The following is a 21,918-nucleotide window of genomic DNA, read 5'->3' as shown; positions in this document are numbered from 1 at the left end:
GAGACACTGACCAAGGCTCTTAAAAAGGGCAACATTTAATTGGGACTGGATTACAGTTTCAGAGGTTCAGTCCATTATCATCATGGCGGGAAGCATGGCATCGTCCAGGCCGACATGGTGCTACAGAAGGAGCTGAGAGTTGATAGATCTTGATCTGAAGGCAGACAGTACGAGGCTCTGGATCACACTGGTTCGAGCACATATATGAGACTTCAAAGCCCCACAGTGACATTCTTTCAAGGCTACCCCTCCTCCAATAAGGCCACACTTCCTGATAGTGCCACATCCTATGAGCCAAACATATTCAAACCACCGCAGTTGCCAAATACAAACGGACTAGACATTGTCAATGTAGTTCTTATCTGACAGTTTTCATAATTGTTCTTGCTGTATATAGTTTATTGGTATTTTAGAAAGAACCTTTTATTGGACCAAAAGGTGGAGATGTTGGAGTGATGTTTTATGCACGGTGTAAAGATTGTCTATGTATTATATAAGTGCTGATTTCTGATTCAGCAAAGATCTGATTACAGGCCAGACTTTGTTATTGTCAAGTACCACCTGCCTCAGTGTTTTGGAAACACTCCCTCTCTCACCTTCTGATTGGCTAAATAAGGAGCTGAAAGGCCAATAGCTGAGGCAAGAGGAGGAAGCAGGAATTCCTTCAGAGACAGGTAGGCTAGGAAAGAAAGAGGCGGGGACAGAGAGGCAGAGCAAGCAGCAACCGGACTAAGACTGAGATAAGGAGACATGGGACATAAGCCAGGGCAGTACTGTCAGGTTAGAAAAGCTGATAATCTGTCCAGCTCTAGTGCCTAAGCTATTACAAATATATTATGAACATATTTATTATTATAAATATAAGTCTCAGAACTGGCGCTGGCACAGAAAGGTCTATAGTTATGTGTATGTACCTGTGCACATGTGCACACAGGCAGTGGTCGTGAGGTACATGGCTATGTGGATTTGCAGAAGGTCCTACCATTCTCATTGAAAGGTATTTCTCCAGTACAGAAATACATAATTGCACAAAAAACTTTTGATAGCATTGCTCACAACAGTAAAAATGAAGAACCTAAGTGCTTACAAAAGACATCTTTGCATATGCATATCTGTGTGGGAAGGTGTGAGTGTGCATTTGTGTCAGTTTTCAGGCTAGAGTTCAATTGCGAATGTCTTTCCCAATCAGCCTCCACATTATCGTTTTTGAGATAGGGTCTCTCACTGAACCTAGAGTTCTTGGTTTGGTAGATTAGCAAACCCCAGGGAACTCCCTGTTTCTGCCTACCCAGTAATGGAAAGTATCTCCCCATACTGTGCTTCTGGCTTTTTACGTAGGTGCTGGGGCTGGAACTCAGGTCTTCATGGTTGCACAACAAGCATTTTACTGACTCAGTCATCCCCAAGCCCTGAAAGCACAATTTAAAAGCTAGGCCACAAGGACAATTTAAAAATATATTTTGTTATATATTTATAAAGCAGACATTTAAAAGAATGAATACTTATGTACTTTCTGGTCACAGTGGGTAAGAATGCAGGGTTGAGCAGGTGTGGTAGCACATGTGCTCCCAGCTCTGGGGACACTAAGGAAGATAATTGTGGAGGCCAGACAGGTCTACACAGCGAGTTCAGGGTCCTCCTGGTTTATACAAGTTGTCCTCAGAATAAGAGTAAAAGCAGTATGGTAGATCCTGAGTTTCTATCCATGTGACAGAATGCTCCTCTACAGCTACCTGGCTAGTCAGACTGAATCAAGTAAGAAAACAAAATACATTCTGAGTACTGACAGCATAGTTCAGTGATAGAAGTGATAGAAGTTCCTTTTCAATGCGCACCAGGCATTGGGGCCATTCCCAACACAACACACTATAATACAACGCAACAGAATACAACACGGCCAGATGAAACCAAACCACTGTCTAGACTCAAGTCTCCACTCCTCATTTACTTGCTAGTTTGCGGTGCTGTGGCTGTATCCCTGAATCCCTCTGCCATAAAGACTCCACTTCATAAAACTATTGAGAGGAGTATATGAGTCTAATACTTAGTTTTGAATCAGGAAGAATTAGTATCTTATTTGTCATGATTATTACCAGTGATATATAAAAGGGTACCTGTGATGTTTTAATTGGTACAATGATAACACACAATAATATGTATAACAAGACTCCACTGTTTTGGTTAAAAATCTCCATACGCACATGCAGGTGATTTGTACATGTGGAGACTGGACTTTCCATATACAATAAACTAAGTTGCTAATTATTCTTTTCTAAAGGCTAAAATCTCCTCAGTTGCTGTCCTTAACTTATATTTGGGTTTTTGACATGGCTATGAAAGGTTCCACTTGAAATTATGGAAAGACACTTTCCCTAACCAGTCACTGTGAGAAGATGCAAGGCACTCGAATCTCTTTGAGCTTCCTTTCAGTAGAGGTTGAATAAGGTTAAGCACTGTGAGGTAAGTATTGGTTCACAATAGGCCTTTAATGTAAATACTCTTTCATGTCTTTTCCTTTTAAATGATCAAAGCTGTCATGACTGAGCCACTCACCATTTGACAGACAACTGTCAGACTCTGCCCATGTATCGGACTGCTTTGACTCAAAAATGTCAATCAAGCAGTCCCTTTTAGGGTCTACAGCAGGAGTGCTGCTATCATGGTGGCCTGGCTGCTTTGAACATTGCATGGGAACTGAGGAAATTCAACTGTAGTTTTGAGCACCATTATGACGATAGCTGCTTAAGAGGTCTCGTTTTTGTCATGCCTGTCCTAGTCAGCTTGCACCAGCTCTTGGAGACTTCACTTTCATCATAAGTCTCAGGGACATCTTGATGATGCTACCTATCTTGAGTTATGTCTGCTTAGGCCAAGGGGAACACGTTTCCTGGTGACTCAGCAAAAAAAGTTCTTGATTGACACACACAAACTAGGTCATGATTGCTAAACATGCAAAGCTCTGACTGATGGAGCTAGGAGCTGCTCCTACATATGCCACATCCCCTTTCTGGCTATATGAGAAGCCTGCTTCTTGGTCTCATGGGGTCAGTTTTGAAGCCTTCTTTCCCATGTACTATCTCTGTATCATACTAGGCTCCAATAAAAGTCTCTCTTGAGTGGCCTTTCATTTGCCCATACATAGTGTTTACTATAGGTAGAGTGGGCTGAACTAGTTGCATGGAGAGAAGAGAGCACTGGGGTGGTGTTCAGCCCCAGCAGGGGTACTAACAGAGGTGGTGGCGACAGTAGCAGCAGCGGAAGTGAGAAAGTAGCCGGAGAGCTTCAGAGAGCAGCCCATGGCAGGAGACTGTAGAGAGAAGAGCTGAAGGTAAGAAATGGTGAAGAGCAGAGTCAGTGAAGTTGAAAGCCCTATCCATGCTTCCGGAGAGCTTCCAGAGAGCTGACGGGGGTTCAGAGTCAAGGGTTCTGACAATTGAGGTTTGCTGCTGTACCACCAGCTGCTGGTTTCTGTGCCTAGAGTGATAGCCTCTGACCCGAGTGCTTAAGGTTCCAAGTCTGGCTGAGCAGTTTTGGAGCAAAAAGCACCTGACTTTGAAGGCGGTGTATAGTATAAGCCTCTGCCTTTTAAAGCTTAGAGTCATACACCTCTAGGTCTCAGGGACTGGATCTGTACACCTCTGACTTAGTAAACCTCTAGTGCTCAAGAGCTCAGAGATGCTAACACCAAGGAAACTATTCTTGCCACTTTTTTTTTTTTTGAGATTTGTTTATTTTTGTTTCATGTGTATGGGAGTTTTGTCTGCACATGCATGTCTGTTCACCACATGCATGCAGTGCCCACAGAGGTTAGAAGGTGTCAATCAGATCTTGTAGAACTTGAGTTACAGATGGCCTGGGAAGTGAACAAGGGTCCTCTGGGAGAGCAACCATGCTTCTAACCACTGAGCCATCTCTCTAGCCTCCATCCTTGCCATCTCTGAACATCTAAGTAGATCAAAAAGACCCTCAGCCAGTCTTTCATGGCATTTAGAGTGCTTTACTACAGAACTAACTAGGAGAGTTTGTATGCATCAAACTGCTGATAAGTTTTGAATCCTTTCTGAGGAGTAAAGTGGTGGACAATGGTACTGGGAGGGGTGGAGAGACATTTCTGTACTTTAGTATTGTTTATACACGGTCATTGCACTGATTTAGGAAGGTATGCCAAACCAAAGAGCAAGAATGTCCACTAAAAAAGGACTGAGGCTCAGAGCAGTATACAAATCTATAGTCAGTTTCAAGTCCCCAGGAGGGAGAGGAGTCATGGAGTTAGTCAATCTGGAGAGCAGGGTGAGATTGGGGAATATGGGAGTGTGGGTGGGGAGAAGGTAAATATACTATTAAACCACTAACAAAAATGGTAATGTAGTTCTTTGAATTAATATTGAAAATGTTTGTGGGGCTTGAAAACATTTACCCAGAACCTTGACCCCACCTGTGTTTGTTTTTCTGTCACTGTCACAAGTATATGGCCATTTAAAATGAGTAAAAAGGTATTTGGCTCACAGTTTCAGAGGTTTGGTACATGGTTACTTTGTTCCATTGCTGTGGACTTGACGTGGCAGGGTGTGTGTGGTGAGATAAAGCAGCTCCTCTCATGGCAAACAGAAAGCAGCCAACAATGACAGGAAGAGGCCACTGCAACACAGTCCCTAAGGACACACCTCCAGTGACATACTTCCTTCAGCTAGCCCTACCTCCTGCTTTTCCACGGGCAATGAAGCTGTGCAATCAGTATTAACCTCTGATTAGGCCAGACTCTCAGGATCCAATTATTGTCCCAAAGTTCAGCATTGGGCAAAACAAGCAGCAGAGAAGGAGTGTGTGTGTGTGTGTGTGTGTGTGTGTGTGTGTCCATATCAAAGCTTAACTGTACCTGGGGCTGTACATGTGTGCAGACATTAGGTCTTGAAGCATCAACAAATTTTACATTTCATAATTTTTCTCTTGCGTGTGAGATGGGTGAGGTAGCTGAATTAGGAGGAAGGATTCTTATTTTTATGATGACAAAGATAATGTCAATTTCTTTGTAAATGCAAAGTTACTACATGAAGTAACATGGCCAGTGTTTGTTGCTATCTCCTACTTGCCTGTTACATTGGGGGCCCGCATGTATTCAAATTTCAAGGCATTATCTAGGGCCCTAGGGATTCCATTTGCAGGAATATATGCAACTTCAATTCATTTAGGGTCTCGATTATTTTCTTTTCCTCTAAAAAAGTCTTTGATCTGGCACCTAATTATTTATAGTAACCACATAATCCCTTGATTTGAATTCCATTTTGCAGCTGTACACGACCATGAGACCTCATGGACCGACGAGAGGCTTAAAGTTAAAAGTTGGGGTTGCCACTAAACTCGGGTTAAGAAGGAATCTAAAGCACGTCTTGGTAGCTCAAACACCGTGGTTCCCGGTCGTTCCCTGGCTCGCAGCTCTCTTGGAAGGCTAACGTTAGGGGGCATCCCCCAGTGTGATCTTTCGGTGCAGGTCCCCCTGGGCTCTAACTTCGGGGTTGCTCGGAGGCCCGGCCTGAGTCAGCGCGGCGGCCGAGAAGTTGGGCGCGAGGCGCAGGGCGGGGCTTCCTCCTCCTCCTTCTCCTCCTCCTCCTCCGACTCGAGCCCCGCTCTACTTTTTCCGAGTCCGCGTCTCTTCCTCCGTCCGGGCGCGTGTTCCTCCAGCTCCGACCAGGCGGACGTGACAGCCGCAGACCTTTAACACCACAGCCCGAGGCGGGGAAGCTCTCCGCGGCGGCCAGGGCAGCCCAGCTCCGCTCGGCCGCACGCAGGCTCCTCCGGAGCGGCCCCGCGTCTCCTCCGGCCCGGCCTGCCCTCCACCTCGCTGGGTCGCCGCAGCATCCCGGGCTATGGAGACCGGCTCCGACTCAGGTCAGAGGCCGCGTGCTTGCGTGCGGCTGAGGGAAGGAGGCTCGGGTGGGGTTGACCCGCCGCGTCTGCGTCTCCCGCTCCGCGCCGGGGAAGCTCGGCGGCGGCAGGTGGGCAGGGACGCGGCGCGAGCGAGCGGGCGAGCGGGCGCGCGAGGGGCCGGCGGAGGGGGTGGGGGAGGATGGCTCAGCTCTTTCTAAATATAAGAGCCGGCGTGAGGCGAGCAAGCCGGGCGCCGAGCCGAAGAGCCGCCGCGCGGTCACTCGGCTGCACGGGCGGCGGCGGCGGCGGCGGCTCCTCCGAGTCGCGAGCTCGCGAGGCGCTGCGAGAGCGACGCTCGCAGCGCAGAGGACGCAGGCAGCGGGCGGGCCTCGAGGGCGCAGCGCGGCCCGCGTGAGAGACCCGAGGCGGCCCCGGGCCCCTGCGGCACGGCACGGCGCGGCGCGGCGCGGCGACGGCCGCGAGCCCCCCTCGCCCGCCGGCCGCCCCTCCCTCCCTCGCTCGCTCGTTCCCGGGCGCAACATGGCTGCGGCCGCCGCCTCCGCCTCCGCCTCCCAGGACGAGCTGAGTAAGTGCGGCGCGGAGCCTGCAGCCGGGAGCGGGATTTAACTCCACGCAGGGCCAGGGCCCGGGCCGGACGCGGAAGGCTGGTGGGGCGCGGGGCCGGGTCAGCGGGTGTGCGGAGGTCTCGGCTCGGGGGCTCGGGGGCTCGGGCCTGGCGGGAGGGCGGGCGAACGGGCGGGCCGCCGCCGCGGGCGCTTGTAGGCCGCAGGTTTGCACTGTCACGTCGTGAAATTGAAACCAGAGCCCTGGGCTTAGCCACCCCTGCTCGAAATCTGCTTCGGCCCGGGCTTTGGGGGCGGGGGAGTCCCGGGCCCCTGGCTTGCTGCCGGAGCTGGCGCGCGGCCTGTCGCCCCCAGGCCGGACTGTGTCCACCCGTTCGTCCCGTCTGACCCCCCGCATGTCCCTTGATTCTGACTGACGGGCGAATTCTGGACTTGGAGCTTTGGGGAAGGGGAGAGGGTGCCTTTCCCGCACATCCGAGGAATCGGCAGAAAGGTCACAGATGGGAGATGACTTTCAGGTTGAAGCTGTAAAGACCAATAGGGCTGCTGTTAATGGCAGAAAAAAAAAAAAAAAAAACCCGCGGGTGACGGAGCTGTCAGAAAGGAGAGAGTCCCACTCCATGCCAAGCGTTGCGATTTCCCAGGGGATGACGATCCAAGCTCGCTGGGAGCCGTGGTCGCCCTTAATGCCAGGCCGCCCAGCCTGCTGCCAGTGTTCCACTCTATGCTTTGTGGGAAGTGTAGTTCTAGGATGTTGTCAGCCTATTCTGGGGTCATAAATATTCAATTCGTGAGATATGTAGGATAATCGATTGCGTTTTGGGTGGTTGGTTCGAATGCTTTAGGGAATTTACGAGAACCTTACTCCCCTATGTTGTCCTTCAGTAAAGACTAAAAAAGAAAGGTGTTATTTGAGGATGATGTGTATTTTAAGTGCCAGCATGGTGAGGTGTTGTCGGCCTATGTTTGTGAAGCTAGTGTTATTAAAGCGTCTCAATCGCTATGTGAAAGTAGTTAAACTTAATTTATGTTTCTTTGGTGCTTGGCAGTTGAAAGCTACTTTTATGAACGTGATCTCACTTTTGCCCTCGTAACAACCTTGTGTGGCAGGTAGGTAGGAATTATCCTTTGTTTTAAAGAGGAGGCATAAACGTTTAGAGGGATTAAGTTCCTTGCTGCTTTGAACTGGTGGAGCAGGAGTACTAGTTGCTCCTTTGGAAGCTGAAGTACACGTTTGGTATGGCTCTGGGAAGAAAGGAGAATCTGAGGAGAGCAAGATGAGGGAGGTCTCCTGGTGCAGAGAGGTAGATGGAGGTAGCCACAAAGTTGAGTGTTTGCCTGTCAGTCCCAATGGAATCACCACTTGACCTTTGGAGAGACCAATTTCTCAATTTTCTTTTTCAGTGTTTTTATGGTGGTAAGATATGCATCACAAGACTTATCATCGTAACCATGTTCTAAGTGTGAAGTTCAGGGTCATTGTGTACATAGACTCTGTTGTGCAATCACCACCTCTGCCCATCTTCAGGATTCTTCATCTTGCAAGACTAAAATTCTATAATTGTTAAACAACTCCTTCCCTCCTCTTCCTTGAATCCCCTGGCAGCCACTTTTCTGCTTTTTGACTCTGAACTTCACCAGCTAACTTTTCACTGTGATTGTCTTTTTTCTTTTTTTCTTTTTTTGGTTTGTGGTTTCTTTTTTTTTTTTTTTTTTCATTTAGTATAATGCCTTCAAAGTTTATCTTTGCTATAACATCTGCCATGATTTTCTTTCTAAGATTGAGTAATGCACTCTTGCATGTAATACATTTTCTTATCCATTCATCTCTCTATGGACTTGAGAAGTCGCTTCCAAAGTTTAGTTGCTTCCAAAGTTTAGTTGTTATCCATAATGCTGCTGTGGTCCTTCTTTCAGTTGTTTTGGGGATACACCCTGAACTTTTGAGGAACTGCCGCTTTGTTTGTTTGACTTTTTGGTTCTGGAGATTGAAGACAGGGCCTTTCACATACTAGGCGAGTGCTCTACCACCAGTCATTTGTCCCAGCCTGCCATTTGTCTTTTTCCCAGTGACCATACCATTTCACACTCTCACCAACATTGCATAAAGGGTTTCATTTCTCCATATTATTGTCAATAATTATTATTTTCTGTATTCTCACTAGTACCATTTTAGCAGCTATCAGGTCATCTGATGTCAATTAGAAATAATATGTATTTTAAAATTGACATGTCTCATGGTGTTCAGGCTTTTGTTGTAACACTAAGTACATTAACATTTCAGTTACTGGTAGAGATAGGACAGAAAATGAGAAAGATTAACAATTTGGAGTGGCTCAAGTGTTTCTGTATCTACAGTGTGTATCTGTATATCAGGTACCTGTTAAGATGCTGAGGGGGTTTCTGGTTAAGGGATTTATTGGCATTAGCAGCAAATGTTAAAGTTAGGAACAGATAGTCCCATTCTAGCTGTTCTGGTTTCTTTGGTCAAATTACCAAAGAAATTTGTTGATTTAGCTTCTGTTTTTATTCTGGAGAGATTAAAGACTTTATATTTGGCACCTTAGAATAACTTGAGACCATACACATGTGTGCAGGTTAAGACATTTCAAATGAGGATGGTGACATTTTCTGGCAATCCCAAACACGTATAAAGCTGAAGCCAGAGCTATAGTTTGAGGTCAGCCTGAAGTGTATGGCAAAAGCCACTCCACTCCACCTCACCCCCACCCCAAAGCATTTTATTTTATTTTATTTTATTTTATTTTATTTTTTTTTTAAGAATGGCTATATAAGAGGAGATGAATGGCAAAGGTGCCTTGAGTGTTCCAAGGAAAAGGAGCTAATTAATTATCTGAACATCTGGTGGTATTTTACTGTTTTTGAGACTGGTTTTGTTATGTTACACATACTAGTCTCCAACTCTTGGGCTCCAGAAATCCTCCTGCCTCAGCCTAACAATCCTAGGACTATAACTACAGGTTGTTAGCTCCTGTGTCTGGCTTACTGTCAGTTCTGTAGAGTAGGTAATAGAAACATCCCTCTGGGTGGCAGCATTGTTTTTTACTCTATTAGTTTATTATGGAACTCAACACTCAGAAAAACTGAAAGTGAATATTTGTGTATTCACCATCTATGTATACCACCTGGTGGCATACTGTTCAGTTACATTAAGTCCTCTATCTTTTATATACGAAGTCACTTTTAATTATATTACCATAGGTCACTGTAGGAGCTCCTGAGTAGCAAAATTGACTGTTAGTCACTACATTCCTCCTTCCGTTATTCCTTTTTTCTTTCCCCTCTCCCCACTTGAGACCGGTGTGGGTATTTAGCCAAGGCTAGCCTCAAACTATTGATTCTTTCTGTTGAGAGTATAGGCTTGCACTACCATGTCCAGCCTTTGATTGATTGAATTGATATAAAAACCTTTGAACTTGGAAGTGACCAAAAGATAGGAAGGCAAGATAGTTTTCAGTTTTGTTATATTTTATGTTCTTTTAAAAAAAACATTTAAATTTTATATATTTTACCTTGAATCATATGGCTATAACAGAGAAATAGTAAAACTAATTTTTTTTGAATACTCTAGAGAGGCACCCTAGTTTGTACTATTTACTGACTTCTCAGAGTAATTGTGAGTTTGGTGCTGTCAACCAAGTGGTACCAAATGGTATCTTAGGGCATAGTTAGGGCTTGAACTTAGGTTCTTTGATTGAAAAAATTATGTCAGTTCTGCTCTGTCAGCTGTTAACTTCCTTACAGTTATAGAAAGAAGTAGTTGTATTTTCAACTTTTTCCTTTTAGTCTCTTGTATAAAGATCAAAATCAGGGTGAGTGTGTTGGGGAAGGGTTCTATTGTAGCAGTGTTCTGTGTTTGATGAGCAGAAAGTGTTTTTGGATAGTATGAGGAAAAAGAGATTAGTTTATATTAAAAGTGTTTTTTAAATCTCATTTGTAAATACTTATGTCTGGTTTTCTTTGCATTAGGCTCACATTTGCAATTGGAGTGAAATTCAGTAGAGGGCAGATAGCTAGACTTTATTGGTTTATGGAAAAGCCAGCAATGTTACTGTTTCAGTAGCTGGAAGAGGTGCTTCTGACAGAGGAAGAAAGGACTCAAGCAGTTTTGCTTGGTCAGCTGCTTAGTAGTTTCATGGTATTGGCTTATAACTGTTAGGTGGTATTCAGACCTGATCTTTGTTGGGTTATGGACAATTCTTGAAGAAGCAACACATAATCTTGAAGCGTATACTGTTCAGTTTGATCTTAGGCACAGTCATGTGAAACCTTAGTGGTATCAGATAATCAACATTCCAGCAATCTTCAGAGAGTGTTTTTTTTTTTTTTTTTTAAGACGATGATATGTGGCAAGCTTGTATGTAGTTGTGTAGTCGAACAATTAATTATTTGGGCATACAGAAATAGTCCTTCAAAGATAATAATTGTAATCACATATATATAGACTATTGAGTTGATCTTTGTAGAAAGGCTGTCAAGCCCATATTGTTAAATTTTGGTTATATAAGCAAATAGGAAGTTAATATGGAAAATGACAACAGAATCCCCTCTCCCCAATTCTGCACTTTATTACTATATTCTTTTTGAATTGTGCTTCCAGTAAACAATTTTAATAAAGGCCAGTGCCAGCAGTTGGCATGGAAATACTGGTCTTGTTCAGAAGATAGATGTTAAAATTGTAGGCAGTGCTAATGTGCTCAAATGGTTTGATTCAGTTGTTGATTTCTCCTTTCACTCCTGGCCAAGACTTTGCTTTCATGACTGCTATCTTGTATTACATGTTTTATCCACATACTTTCCAATTCAGTAAGCAGACTTTTAAAATTGAGTGAATAGTTTATGATTTTGTCCACAGAGTGTTTGTAGTTAATTAGACACAGATTTATATGCCAATATAAATAGCTGATGTGAAGCATGATATGAAAAAAGCTTAATATATGTCTTTGGAAACTTCAATGAATAAGTATAGCATTCTAGGCTCTAAGGAATAATAGCTTAAATTGAAACATGGAAGAAGAGTAATAATCATGAATTTTAAGAAAAGGCTAAATAAATCATATGAGAGTAATGAAGATGTGTTTACTGTGGCTGAGTGAAGAACTAGAAAAAGAAATAAACTTGGTAATCTGAAACTTGGTATATAGTGCCTTCATTATGTGGGATCTAGAACAAATTATCTTCCTGAATATTCTTTCTTTCTCATAAGATAGGGTGATGACAAGAAATACTCCAGTGGTGTTAAGATAGTTATATGTGCAAGTGCTCTGTATAAACAGTTAAGGAATCTGTGGGGAAAGGCGAGAACAGAAGACACTGGGAAGATAGGATGGGGCCAAGGCATAGAAAAGCTAACCAATGTGAAGAGTTTGAACTTAGTTCTGTAGACAGTAGAGAACTAATAGTTTCGAAAGGGTTGATATACAGCATGAGAAAGTCTATCTTATAAGGCTAACAGATAACAGTGGTGAAATAATTAATTGCAAGAATCCACAGATAAAGAGCACAAGATTTACAAGGAGGGGATCAAAATGGGTAAAGAAATGTAGGGTCTGACTTGACAGTGAAAATGGATTTGACATGAAGATAATATTAATTGAAGTCCTAAAGTATGTAGAAATGATTGGGTTGTTATTATATAGGTGAGGGTTATTAAAGAGAGGAAAGAGTTAGGGACGATTCTAAGAATCTAACTGGAGAATGTAGGATAGAGAAATAGGGCAGAAAGTAGTTTTTAGGCAGACTTAGAGAATTGGAAATGGAGAGGAAACAAAAATAAGATTGTATTCAACAAATGAATGAATGAATGAATGATGGAGAAATCCTTATTGAATAGCTTAAGGAGAATGATTTGGGTAGTGACCAATGTCTCTGAAGTTATAGTCAAAGCTGGTTTCAAACTTATCACTTTATCATTTTTGGTTAATGTGTCCTTGAACACAAAACTGCCTACCTTTGGGCCTTGGTTATCCCATTTATAGAAGGGGATTACAATAAAACAAGCTTATAGGATTCTAAGAATGGGAAGAAATGATGCATGATGCATATTAAAAGTTTGGTAGTATTTGGCACATGGGTTGTACATCCATGTGGGAAATTTGATTCTAAAGCTTTGAAGAGGTGGGAATGATGGGATGGATCCTAGGGAATGGATGGCTTGTTCTGAAGTGAGCTCTTTGGAGCTGTGACTATGTAGGGAGGTTGAGATGACATTATTCAAGGAGCTGAGTGCTGGGAGAAGTCATGAGTTACCAGAGTTATCGCTATTAACTTTTGTTTTCCTGAGTTTTGAGACAAAGTCACACTATGTAGCCCATGCTGACTTCAAACTCTTGATCCTCCTGTTTCAGCTTCTTAAGTACTTAAGCATTTATATTTCTCAGTTATATTACTGGTAATGTGTACTGGCTAACTAACCCTCTTCTTACAAAACCACTGTGTAACTGAGATACTTCCTTTAATTTTAATTTAAAGTTTTAATATACTTATGATATGCACATATTTATATGATAAATTGGATGTTGTATTGTTTCTGGAGTTTTAAAATCTTTAGTCAGTTATCAGTGTATCTTTTGAAGTTTTATGTAGGCTCAAATTCTGTTTATGCAATACCCTTCTTCAACAAATTTGATAATCACTTTATTTTTCTTTATTCTGAATGCAAAGGAGGTCATCAAAGATGTTAGCAAGAAATTAAAAGTGCTTATTTTTCTTAAAATGGTAGCTCTGTGTACAAGTCTTAATTGTATTTTTTTTGGTGTTCTAAATAATAGATTCTTTATACAATTGCATATGTACGAGTGGATGAACATACCATTGGTGATCCAGAGGACTTTTGTCAAGATTGGATAAACCATGTATCACATTGATTGTAGAGGTTAGTAGATTTAGTTCATGAGGATATGTGCATTTTTATAGTAGATTTAAAAATGCATAGATTGTTAGGTAGCAATTTTCCCCTAAGAACTTCACTCCCCCCCCATTTTTCCTTTTTCCCTTCCTAGTTACCTGAGAGAACCAGTGAAGTTCATGTTAGTTTGTATGTGCCTGATATTTCTATTTTATGTGGTGATAAATATAAAAGGATGAGCAAAAAAAGAAGAAAAAAATCTAAAATTTGAAAATATTAGTTAGCAATGTGCACAGGCAGAAACAGTGGATAACAGTTTATAACTAATATCTGCTATACAAAAAGAATTTTACAGTTTCAGGAACATTATTATGGAATCACTTATTTTAACTTCTGAAAAGAGGTATTGGAGGAGGCATCTTTATGGTAATTGGGTATTCCTGATTCTATTACTTTAATATGCACTGATTTTTTTTTTTTTAAAGCTGTTTTATTCTGTTAGTATTACAAAGAGTGTGATTCTAGTTTTGCTTTTCGATGATACTGGATAGTTCTTTGAAACTCCATGAATTCAATAATAGTGACTACTTGGGGTTTAGTATCACCAGTCCAAAAAGTCTATTGTGTGCCTATCTTTTACTATAACTCTTAGACTAATTTAATTATTATTTTATGGCTTTTTTGTATGTATACTGCTAATTACAGTATATAATGGCTAATTCATTTAAGTGGAATTTTGAGGTCTGGAATGTTTTATAAATCAGAATTCAACTTCAGAATAAATTTTAGTTTATTTTTGCTGTTATCTTTTTCCCTGTGGTGTGTAGAGGAATAAAAATTGGGAGGTTGAAAGACTTGTTTAGTAGAGCAATGGGGGCATTGCTTATTGCATCTTAGATTCTTTAATTGTTTGGAACCCATGAGAAAAGTATTAATGCTTTATGATATACTGAAGACAAGCAGTCCTAAACACGGTGCTAGGATTGAAGTTGTGACTTTTTAGGCAGGCATGATGGTGCATGCCTCCCCATGCTCGGGAGGCAGACACAGGAGGATCACCAAAACTCTGAGGCCATACTGGACTCAGTGAATTCCAGGGCAGCTGGGGTTATAGTGTGAGATACTGCCTTAATAAACAAAACACAAGCAAAGAAAACATTTTAGACATTTTCACATCCAAATGAGCATTTTTCTTCCAAGTAATCAACTGTTTTTGGTGGATATTAACCATACTATGTTGGACTATTATGAATTCTTATGTAGTATCTCCTTCAAACTTGCTTTTATAAGCCAAAGTGATCCTTCTGCTCACTACCTTATTAAAACTAATTTCTACCTGGTTGCCTGCCAGCTGCCGGCTCTGAGGAGAAAGGCCTTTTTAGAGGAGGGAGTGTTTGTGAACTTAAGAGTGTTTGTTTATTAGGAATCTGGCACTTAACTCACTGCATCTTAGAAATTGATGAGGACTTGCTAAATCACCTGGTCCAGCTGTCAAGCTGCCTTCATGATGTCTCTGCTTTCCTGTGTGTGTGTGTGTGTGTGTGTGTGTGTGTGTGTGTGTGTGTGAAGAGGCAAGGAGTTGAAGGCAGTAAGAAGTAATCTTGTAGGCAGCTGAGGCGAGCAGGAAGGGGGAAACCTTTATATGGATCATATTGAGTTGGTAGGGAGTTTAAAGTAGTCTGGCATCTTATACCGAAGGCTAGGATTTCATACATACCAGGAAATAGATTGTTAACTTTGCCTTGCTTAAGGAGTTTGCTACAAGTTCTTGTAGATAAAATACCCATGACTTTTCCTGAGGAATGCTATAATGTTTCTCTACCCCTTAACATGTACCAATGGCAAACCAAAGAAATTCTACCCAAGTTTATCTTGGTGAAACAAGGAATTTATTTGGGCTTCTTACAGGAGCCTGGGTGAGGGAGTACTTACAGGAGTGACTCAAAGGTACCTGCTGGGTTGCAAAGCATGTCAATTTTCATGACAGTTCATGAAAATCAAGTTCTTAGAGCTCCCTGACAGACTTGGGCCAAGTGCTGCATGGTTACTCTCCTTTTCTCTGTACTTGTTTACTGCTTATGTAACTGGGGAAGGAATATCATAACGTTTTGGGCTTCTGAGCCTCCAAAGTTTCATTAGCTTCATGAGTCTTATGATCTTTTTCGCCTCTTTATGAGGGAATGTTTGGGTTTGGAGAAAATCACTATATAACAAGGACTTTCTTAATTGGGCATTTGTCTTGGCCCTGAGGACAGAGGGACAAACATGCTTTTTGACTGCCTTAGTTCTGAGGGGCAGGAGTACTAGGAGTGCTGCCTAGGTAAGGACCTAGGACCATGATGGTTCCCCGGACTGTCCTAGCTAGAGGTGGGCAGCTTCTGTGGAACTGATGGATTGTTTCATTCTGGGATTGCATCATTCCTTATTTCCAACATACTACTGCATTTGTGCTTACTTCCCGAGTGCTTGGCATTTGTTTTTTTAAAAAGCATATTTGCATTTAAAAGGAATTGAGTTCCTTTTAAAAACACTGGAGTAGGGGCAAACTTCTATTTTAAAATCTTAGGAATGAAGATGGGAGTTCTGACTTCTGGTATTTGATGAAGAAAAGTTCTGCTCTCCTTATTTGGGTCTTGCACGTGTTAGAGTGACAGTCAATGACTTTAGTATTTAGGAATCAACAGATGGAGTGGACTTTCAGGGCTAGTACTAGTTAGATTTATAAGAGAATAATCTAGATACCAGTCAGGTCTTCCTTATTTTTCAGTTTTAGCCTCAAACTAATTAAAATGGTTTTCAATGTTCGAAGATTCCCAGTCTCTTTTTTACATGTCTGTCATCACTTCCAATTGTATAATTTAGTTCTATTTTTTTTCCTAGCTTGTAGGTTCCCATTTCTGAAAATGCTGCTTTGGTTCTGCCTATTTTAGGTTGACGTGAGAACCAACTCTGTTATACACTCACTGTTTTCTTCACCCTCAAACATTTCCAAGTAAATTATTGAAGCTGAGGTGAGTCACAGGGCAGCCTTGTGTTTCAAGCACTTGATTTTCTATACTTCAGTTGGTCCCTTGTCATTTCCCTTTTTTTTTTTCTTTTAGCCTTTTGATGTAGAAATGGCTATAACTCCCCTGATTTGGATCAGTACAGCTTTGTCACACAATGAAGAATCTTACTTTTTGTCATGGTATTAAAACATGTCTCATTTCCATCCTAATTATAAGTTATCACTAGTTTCTCTTTTTATTATAGTGCTAGATGCATAAACTTCTAAATAGCTGTCATGATTCATAAAGAATTATTCTCTGCATTCAACCAGTATTTGAACATCTACTTTCTAAAGGAACTGAGTTAAGCTTTTGGATAAAAAAAAAGACTCAGTCATAGGTTCTGCTTAAGCTGGAGGAAGATGGAGGCATGAGTATGTAGTAGGGTAGAGTCTTATCAAATTCTTCTAGAAAAGGAAAAATTGAGCAGTTTTATAATATGTAGCAAAAGATGGTAATCATCAGAAGTATAGAAAATGTGAGTGGTAGGGCAGGAGCTAGGAGGGTGTTGAGCTGAGATCTAGCTCCAGGATGCCTCCTGTAGCTGCATTCAGCAGAAGCTGGAAGTTTTGAATTGCCCACAGAAGAGAATTTTAGGAGTCAGTATGAAGCAGAAATGGAGTTCATTAAGAAGAGATTTTAACATAGATTTAAGCATGGGGATCATTAGAAAGAGAGGTGCTCAGTAAAAATATAAGACAGACATAAGTGTGGGTGTGGGTTACTCAAGAGAGAGTTGCAATTACTTGTCTCTCCAATAATTATATAGATGATTTTGGTGGGTTCTGAAGTTACATCTAATAGGGTTGTTAAGGGACTTAAATGTGGTCATAGGATGGTTTCTGATGTGCATGTGTTGAGTAGAATTACACCCAGTAGAAGTAAACCTTGGGTCACAGGTTTCTGCTCTTCCCCCCTGATTTTTCTTAAGCCTCTGTACTTTGTATCCTACCAGAAAAGGACTATAGTGAGCCCATAGGGCCAGGATGAAAGTGGTATGTGTGTATAGTATAGCGTGTAGCTTATGAGTTGGGCCTCAAGTGGGATGGATTTAGATATGTGTAGATAGAAGAATGGTCTAGTGTATTTGGGAGGGTGTATCATGTTGAATGACTAGCTTGGTCAAGAGAATTGGACTGGGAAAAACTGGATGTGGTGGAGCACATTATGATTCTAGTACTTGGGAGGTACAAGGACGAGATCTGGAGTTTGAGAACAGTGACCTAGAACAAGGATGCCTCAAAATATTTGGGCTGGAAGACTTTTTGGTCTTATGTAAGAAGCAGTTGGGCCTTGGATGGCTTTGGGGAGTGATAGCATACATAGGTGAGGATGTTCGTCTAGGTTAGACTGGCCTACTCCCAGGAAAGATTCCCTTTCTGATATTAATTACAATGCATTGGAAGCATTTTGTTTTTTAAATGTACTTTATGGAGGTGTGTTTTTTCTTTCCTTCTACAAGATCTTTATATTTGGATCAAGTTGAAAGCTGGCTTAAGCCAAGATGGCATTTGCAGTGAATTGAAATACTTACAGAACTGAGAGGGACCTTCAGGAGAGTCTTGGAATTTCAACTAGAAATTGTTCAAGTCTTCTTGCTTTTCCAAGCCCTCATGCCATTCCTTCTTGAGGTCAACTTTCTCTGATTTTGTGTTTGATGGGATATCATATCATATTTGTTAGTTTATGCTTCTAGATTCAACCTGTCAGAGGAGGCTTGGATTTTGTTTTTTTAAATCCCAGTTCTGAATACCTGAAGAAAGTTTCGTCAGAGACCTGTTCTGATACAGTTGATACTGGCTGTGATCAAGGTCGAATTTATACTGCATATACTTGTCTCAAGATTTAGTATCTTCTCTGTCTTCTTTCTCTGCTGAAACCAAGCTATATCTTTGCATACTGGAAGGAACATTGTGATTGGAGATGAATGAACTGCCACTCAGTAGCTTTGTAATCTTGATCAACATAGTTTTTGTAGATGTTTTCATTTCATATAAAATGGAGCTACTTTTACCTACTTGAATAAATAGTGGCTTGTGGGAGAGATACTTCTATGTCTCATTTAGTCACCTTTAGCAAGGTGGTTAGGTCATGAGATCCAGTTTTAATTCATTATCTATAAATGCATATATCTCTGTATTAATTATATCATGTTTTTCTGAGACCCAAAAGACCCCATTGCCATCTTACATATAAAACATTTTAAAAAGTAACTACCGTTAAGAATGTTTGTGAATTATTTTATTATAGTCTGGGATATTTTTGTGGTAATTAACCAGACATTTAAAAATATGCTGTAGAATTATTAGTAATTGATTTGTTATATGGTGGGACATGGTCTAGGATTTTCAGCTTCCTTTCCAATCTCAGCTTCTACTTAAGCTTCTACTGATTTTTCTGTGCTGGGTATTGAGCTCAGGTTTTACAGATGCTAGGCAGATGCACTGCCACCAAGCTGCAGTCCAGAGCTCCTCATTTATATTCTGAAATTTACTTTCATATTCATAAAACTTGATGTTTTTGTTAGAAAATTATATAAAAATAGACTTATTACTTGGAAATAGCTTTTTCTGTGGCTCACAAAATCATTTATGCTCTTGAATTAATAATTAAACAAATGGCAGGCAGTATGCTTTTTTTCTTCTTTGCATACTCTATGAGGAGTGTTGTAACAAGCAGGGTGTCCTGAAAAGGTCTCCCTTCCCCATTCTTTTTGTGTAATGATATGACTTGGAAATAGGTCTTTACAATCTTTTTTTCTTACATGGATATATAAAAGTTGGTACTGCTGAACTAGAAACTGTTTTTATTTGGTGTGTATGTGTGTGTGTGTGTGTGTGTGTGTGTGTGTATGTGTATGTGTGTGTGTGACACTTTAAGGTTGTTCTTAAGGTTTTGGTACTTTTCCTTAGACCAAATACTCTTATTTTATTCTTTTGAATTTAAGATTCTTTAAAAGTTCTGTGATTAGGATTCTTTCCTTAGTCTTGAAATAGAAATTATTTTAATTGTTCTGTACTTTTTAAATAAAGAAATTTATTTTTATTGAATATTTAAAAATACAAAGAAACATCAGTGATACATTTTCTCCCCCCCACCCCCTGTTTTTTTTGAGGCAGGGTTTCTCTGTGTAACCCTGGCTGTCCTGGTACTCACTCTGTACTCTGTAGACCAGGCTAGCCTCAAACTCAGAAATTTGCCTGCCTCTACCTACCGAAGTGCTGGGATTAAAGGTGTGTGCCACCACTGCCCGGTTTCTTCCCCCTTTTATACACATGTACACTTATAAACAAAATTTTGGTGTGTATGTAGTATCTTTAAAACAAAAATGTTTCAAGTAAAAACAAAAGAATATTATGAAGAAATTATGGAGAACTATCCTGAACAGTACACATATTGCATTCAGAAACTTTATATAAGTACAAGTGCCTTGCACATGCCTATCTTTCTGATTTGTTTTCTTGCCATGATCTTAAGATGTTTCTAACATAATGCTATTTATTGTTTATGTAAATATACATAAAAAACTCTTGCTTTTATCACTTTCGACCCTGCTACATTTAATCCATTCTCCTGTTGACTGAGTTTTGATTACTTTCAGTTTCCACTCTTACTAACCCTGTGACTATTCTTTCTTCCTCTTAGAAATATCTTTGATATTTAGAGTTTAGGACGGAACCCAGGGGCTTGTTTATGTTAAGCACAAACTCCATCACTGACTACCTTTAGCTTTTCATCTTTAGATTTATGGTTCACCAGAAATTTATCTTCTTTCATGTTTGGTGTGATGAAATAGGAGTTACATTTTGTCTTCCCGTAGTACAATGCAATTGTTAGTGCAGTTTACTGAAATAACAATATTTACTTACTCATTTCATTCATAACTTTGTTTTAAAGCAGGTGACTTGTACAAGTTTACCTCTTAAGGACTTTTTGTATTTTTTCAACTGGTCTGTTTTTGTAGCACAGTGTACTTTTAATTATTGGAATGTTTGAAATCTTGTCATATAAACTGTTTTTCCTCTTCAGCATCAATTAGTTTGATAAATACTGGCAATTTTTTTCTCTGACTTTTTCTTTTTTAATCTTCCAGGTCATCCTTTGCAAATCTTAGTCCTTTGTAGAAATGGTATAATCAGGCTTTTATTTAGTACTCTTTAAAATACTTTTGAATTGATATTGGATAGTATTTTCTGCAGATCAGTTTGGGGATAATTGACATGTGGTTAGTAAAAATTGTAACTCTTACCTGAAAGGCTTAGAAACAGATAGGATATTTGATTTTTTTGTTTTTAGATTAAAAAAACTTTATGTATTTATATTGTGGTAGCTTATGGATGAGACCCAAGTCTAAACACAAAATGTCTTTATGTCTTCCATTTACTTATACAACAGGTTTAATAACCTTGTATTTTGACTGTGATCCATGTTAGTTCAAGTGTAGCATCTGTAGTCTTGGAGTGTGGATTTCAGATTTAAATTATTGGATGACGAGATCTGTTTTATTGTGATCCATGATTATTGTATACCCTTTCAGTTTTCCCCAGTTTCTTACAGCACAGTACATTTTGGTTTTCTGCTTAGATGTCTTGTATAATTTCCCCTTATTTTCTATGTATGTGTTGCTAAAAAGATGTTTTCAAATTAGATAAATTGGTTGACACAGTCTTGCCCTACAGCTCAACCTGGCCTTGAATACATGTTCCCATTGCCTTAGCCGCCTGCGTGCTGTAATTACTAGTATGTGCTATGTGCCAGGATCACAAATTCTCTATTTTTTAAATGATTTGTTATTGGTATGTAGACAATCAACTCATTGTTATATATTGTTATTCTAGTAATTTATCTGTAGATTAATTTTGATTTTCTGTGTGCTAATATAATCTTCAGATAATGAAAATATTCTGTCCAATTTAGTGTATTTCATTTATTTTTGTCCTTTTTATTTTTTTACACTCTATTTTTGTCGTATTTTGTATAAAATTTGCAGCAAACATTTTAGTAGATTTATTTATTTATTTACTTATTTTCAATAAATTTAAAATAAATAAATAATTCAATTTGTTTATTTATTTATTTATTTTTGCAGTGCTAGAGATTGAACTTGGGGCCTTGCAAGTGCTTTATCATTGACTTACATTCTTAGGCCTTGAATATAATTCTTTTAAAAAAATTTTTATTGGTTATTTTATTTATTTACATTTTAAATGTTATCCCCCTTACTGGTTTCCCCTCTGTATCCCAAGATTGGTGTCTGCAAATGGGATGGATCCCTAGGTGGCACAGTCTCTGGATGGCCTTTTCCTCAGTTTCTGCTCCACTCGTTGTCCCTGCATTTTCTTTAGACAGGAACAATTCTGTGTTATATTTTTGAGATGGGTGGGGGGCTATATATATATATATATATATATATATATATATATCTCCCATATAATAATTTTTAAAAAAAGATTTATCTTTGTTTTATGTGTGAGTGCTTGCCTGCATATATGTATGCGCGCCATTGCATTCCTGATGGTCACAGAGGGCAGAAGAGGATGCTGGATCCCCTGGA

The 21,918-nt window shown here is 40.3% G+C and overlaps 1 protein-coding gene across 5 annotated transcripts in view; it reads left to right on the top strand.

Annotated features, from left to right (window-relative positions):
• The first annotated feature begins 5,611 nt into the window (after positions 1–5,611).
• The window catches only part of Ecpas (Ecm29 proteasome adaptor and scaffold), a 105,100-nt gene continuing 88,793 nt past the window's right edge, over positions 5,612–21,918 (top strand). For 2 of the 5 annotated variants that reach the window (XM_029540185.1, XM_029540187.1), the window contains exons 1-2: positions 6,367–6,451; positions 13,241–13,344. In XM_029540185.1, coding sequence (XP_029396045.1) covers positions 13,323–13,344 — 22 coding nt within the window. In that variant the 5' untranslated portion in view covers positions 6,367–6,451; positions 13,241–13,322. Of the gene's footprint in view, positions 5,887–6,356; positions 6,452–13,240; positions 13,345–21,918 lie in introns of those variants that run through there. The other 3 variants (XM_029540186.1, XM_021199473.2, XM_029540184.1) reach the window with 3 other exon arrangements.

This window comes from Mus pahari, chromosome 6 (assembly GCF_900095145.1).
Source record: "Mus pahari chromosome 6, PAHARI_EIJ_v1.1, whole genome shotgun sequence".
NCBI classification, from domain to species: domain Eukaryota; kingdom Metazoa; phylum Chordata; class Mammalia; order Rodentia; family Muridae; genus Mus; species Mus pahari.
Note: the sequence above shows the minus strand (reverse complement) of the source record. Positions and strands in the feature narration are given on the sequence as shown.